The sequence below is a fragment of the Cordyceps militaris genome, assembly GCF_000225605.1.
Source record: "Cordyceps militaris CM01 unplaced genomic scaffold CCM_S00010, whole genome shotgun sequence".
Lineage (NCBI taxonomy): Eukaryota > Fungi > Ascomycota > Sordariomycetes > Hypocreales > Cordycipitaceae > Cordyceps > Cordyceps militaris.
Window position 1 is genome coordinate 302,991 of NW_006271978.1, and position 4,560 is coordinate 307,550.

General features: G+C 43.0%; 2 protein-coding genes across 2 annotated transcripts; one reads left to right on the forward strand and one right to left on the reverse strand.

Moving 5' to 3' along the window:
* Positions 1 to 1,256: 1,256 nt before the first annotated feature.
* Positions 1,257 to 1,784, forward strand: CCM_09628 (uncharacterized protein; the record flags this gene model as incomplete). The annotated part of the gene is made up of 1 exon (XM_006674761.1): positions 1,257 to 1,784. One exon carries the CDS (start codon positions 1,257 to 1,259, stop codon positions 1,782 to 1,784), a length of 528 nt encoding a protein of 175 aa, XP_006674824.1.
* A 182-nt stretch (positions 1,785 to 1,966) lies between these two features.
* CCM_09629 (uncharacterized protein) lies at positions 1,967 to 3,142 on the reverse strand (the record flags this gene model as incomplete). The annotated part of the gene is made up of 3 exons (XM_006674762.1): positions 1,967 to 2,248; positions 2,295 to 2,557; positions 3,133 to 3,142. The coding sequence occupies 3 exons, from the start codon at positions 3,140 to 3,142 to the stop codon at positions 1,967 to 1,969; spliced, it is 555 nt and encodes a 184-aa protein (XP_006674825.1).
* Positions 3,143 to 4,560: the final 1,418 nt, after the last annotated feature.

Here is a 4,560-nt window from a genome sequence, read left to right on the forward strand (position 1 = left end):
CTCTAAACTTAACTTCTTTATTTATATATTACTATTCCTTTCTAGCTTTTTACTATAAGTATGTCTCTAGCTGCCTATGCGTACCGTGATCTCCACTTAAATCACAATAGCTTAGCCGGTCACGTTATTGAACCAACGCACCTAATCAGTTAGGTCTACTCTCGCGCTAACACCACGAGGCCTGGATGCTCCCAGTGCTCGAGGTCCTGGCGGCAATGCGGTGGAATAGATTGGTTTTTAAGGCTAGTAGTAAACTCTTATCCTAAGTGAGTGAGCCAACCAGACTACACTTTTATGAATGAATGGTTGCAAAAGTCGCGTATTTGATTGGTTGGCTGCTGTGACAGCTCGTAGCGTTTGGCGACAACACTTTGAGAGTTGGGAGATGCTATGTGAAATAAGGCTGGCGTCGCAGGCAGAAGTCCGCGTCGCCCCGTTCCGCTCAGGACTGGGCGTCTGTCACCACTTTTTGAGATGGCCGGGCACACTTGCGTCGATGCTTTACCGCTTTCATCCCTAACTAGGTTAAAACCAGTTGACACTTCGTTTCAGAACCCAGAATATCAAGATGCAACGATGGAGTTGAATGACCGGAAAGTAGAGGCGCCAGGCGAGACGTAATGCTTTAATTGGAAGAGCCCAACGTCTGGATGGTTGCTCTGGGCGAAATAAGCTCATTTTCTCCCTCTTCAGTAGCTGCTTTGTAAAGCCCCAGGCTCAACCCACTGCGAGACATTGTTCTCGTTGAGTAATTCAGATTGCAAAGACTCGGTAGGGCATTTTTGTATCGTTCTAACGAGGCATCAACACAGTGTAGGTTGCATAGTTGCGCATAACCGACGATGTGCTTTTAGTGGAATATCCACCATAAAAGTGATGTTCTGTCCCGTCAACTGCTCCCAACTGCTTTCAACTGTTTCTCACCACTGATCTTAATTTGGTCTCCGGCCCAAAAGAGTATGCCGCTGTACCCAATCTCGTGTTCCTTTTGTGGAAGCGACATCACCTCCAACAAGGATCACGCGGGACATATAACGAACCACCAAAATAACCTTAGCGATTTGCAGAGCCGGCTAACAACCGTGGTGCTTCAATATTTCGAAGATGGACCTGGCAACGGAACAGGTGATTGCCCTACGGGCAATTCTGCGTTGCAACGTCCAGCCATGTTCCACGGTGATCCAGCATCGCCTGTCCTAACAAGCCGGAGACGTTTTTGTAACATATGCAAACGAATAATACCCAAGCAGTACAACATGACGCGACACACATACCAGCGTACGCCACCCCCTACGAGGCTTCATGGCTATGATGCTAATTCTGCTCCAGACTACAACTGGCGACTACAATGTGTCCAGTGTGGCAAGAAACCGATCAATGCCGACGCATACATATATCATTCCTGCGACGGCATGAAGCCTGACACAGAGGAGCGCAAGAGTCGAATTCAGTTCGTGGACGATAAGTTAGCCGAGCAGCAACGCACTGATGACCGCCCATCAATGATAGCGTGCCAGCCAGCGACAGAAGGGCTGACTACTGCTGCTATGATGGTGCAGGAGCCAGTGCATCAAGCTGCCGGCTTAAGTGCGAAGGATGATTCAGCCATTCATGCGTCACAATATCAGCGAGAGTCAATTTGGACACAACCCGGCCAAGACTTGGCTTTATATTTCGATTATGGAGAGGAGGCCCGAAGAGCTGCTTGCGAAGGGGCGGGCCAAAATCCGCCCATAGGCGCCGTACCATTCGACCGAGTCTCGCTCTGGCAAGCACCAATGTGATGGGTATGCACCATGACTGCTTTGATTTTCTATCGCCCTGACCTTTCTTTTACCCGCGATACTGCAGTATGCAGTTTTCCCAACAGTATAGATCTGCCATTAATTTGATGATGTAGTAGCCGTGGGTGAACGATCACGCTGTTATAAGGTCAGAAATTACCTGGCTACCGTGTAGCTCCTACTTACAAGCCACCAGATTCCAGGTCAACGGATACCTTGCGGTACAGTGCTGCATACTCCGCGTCAAAACGTCGAGGGCCATAATTTGTCCACTCGCCATCTCCGCTGTGTTTTTGAGATTGATCGCAACAACAAAAGCTCGTGCCGGGTTCGGCTGCATATATCGCGATGCCGTTGTATGTTGAGTTGGACACGTCGAGACTGTAGAAAAAGTCTAAGCCTCCCCAACCGAAATGGAAATCCGGACGTTCGTAGGGGTAATTCGTCAGAATGCTCATGATGCGCTGTTCAATTTAGCGACTGTGCCATATAACTTTTCGAGCGACTCACCTCGTCTTGGCTGAGTTGCGGCTGGAAGAGGGGCAGATATGCCTTCGAAGCTGCGCCAGCTGCAAACAGTGCGTGCACCAAAGCCCCAACAATCTCGTTCCTTTGATAGAAGAATCCATGAGTTTCATAAAACTGCCATGATTGCTGTGGCGTGATGACGGACGATACTTGATCCTTTTCTCTAAAAGGGTCCTCTTTAAACTCGGATGCCATGTTCGCCACCTCAGCACTATATAAGGTCGGGGCCTGGCGTAGCGAGGGGTCTGCAGAAGACAAAAGGTGTCACTTGATCCCTGGACTGGACCCATAATAAAAAACCCGCAACGCTGGTAATTGACACGCCATATATTGGTGCCCAAGGACATCCATCCCATTTTACCCTTCGACGGAAAATATAAACTCAGCAAAACTGGAATCACGGTGAGTACCAGTATCAAGTCAAACTGGGAGTCGTATGCACTGTTGGCATGGTCCTAATCGCTTGTTCAGCATAAGACACCAATAAATACAAGGATGGCAGAACCTGCATGTCCTGGTGGCTGCGACAATGGTACCGTCGGAGGTAAATGGACGTGTACTGTTTGTGGCGGTTCTGGTGGAGGGAAGAAGTGAAAGACGTGGGCAGTTGAAAAGAACCATCTGTGGGACTCTTCGCTGGATCAGGAAGGAAGCCTGATCGTCACCGAAAATATCGAAATGTTTTCGTCAAGCTTGGAGCACGTACTCAGCTAGTGGAACTGGTTGATGGTGCTCAACTGCCATCTATTGTGATCAATATTTTCCGACGGCCAGCATAGTCGCTTCCTGTACTATCTACTACTGTATAGTGAACTGTTACTATCTGCCATAACTATCATTACCTACCCATCTTCTGTCGATCTATTAATTTTTAACTGCATCAACATCAACTGGTATCAACTGGTATCAACTGGTATCAACTGGTATCAACTGGTATCAACTGGTATCAACTGGTATCAACTGGTATCAACTGGTATCAACTGGTATCGACTGCATCAACTGCATCAACTGCATCAACTGTATCAACTGCATCAACTGTATCAACTGCATCAACTGCATTAACTGTATCAACTACATTAACTGCATTAACTGCATTAACTGCATTAACTACATCAACTGCATCAACTGCATCAACTGCATCAACTGTATCAACTGCATCAACTGCATCAACTGCATCAACTGCATCAACTGCATCAACTGCATCAACTGCATCAGTAAGTACATCGCAGATACAGGTCAAGAGATCCGGGGCAGACCTCGACGTGCATGCTCCGTGGTCCTGTATCCTCCGGTTTTGACTGTTACATCCGTTGAGAAGGGCGCTATACATGATGAACCTCTACAAGAAGCCGCTCTAGCCGATTACAACGTTCAGCTCTCACGAGATGTGATATAGCTTGCACGAATGTCTTGGTAGACTTGTGGTAATGTTGAATCCTCCATGCAGGTCTCTTGATGCACGCCCCATGGCGGAATGAATGAATGCTCCCTTCGCCCGTCTATATAAAGCCCATGTAAGTAAAGGGGACGGTTCTTGTAATCTTTCTTACCTTTCTTCTCCCTTTTACTAGCAAGTACAACACATTAATACTATCGAACTCTACTTAGCTACTAATTAATATATTAAAATATTATAGTATCTACTATAGTTAGTACTCTTTACTTATAGGTATTCTTTCTAGATACTCTTTTCCTAGGACTAGGCGTTATATTAAGCTATATCTATTCCCTTATATCTAGAAAATCTTATCTTAGTACCTATCTACTTTATATATATAGCTTAGTTACTTTCTTAATAAGATTTATATATAAATATATTATTTAAATTATAAAGAAATATTTTAATTAATTTACTATATTAATATTATAAAAGTTATTTAAACTTTAACTATTCTTAATATTTTCTATAAAGGTCTTTTATATTAATAATTTATATAATACCTTAAAAAACTAGATATAATCTTAGCTATTTACTATAAAAACTTAATTTATAATTATAACTTTTAAAAAATAAGCTAAGCTAAAGAATAAAGTAATAAAAAATATATTATAATATAGTTTAAAGAATATATATAAGTTTTTTTAATATAAAAGTAAGTTTCTTTACTTATATATTATTTTAAAAGAAAGGTATTTATATTATAAATAGTTTCTACTTTTTTATATAAGTATATTAAATAGAATTCTAAAAGAATTTCTTTATAATTACTAAGTTATATTAGAAATATAAATAAAAAGTAAAACTATA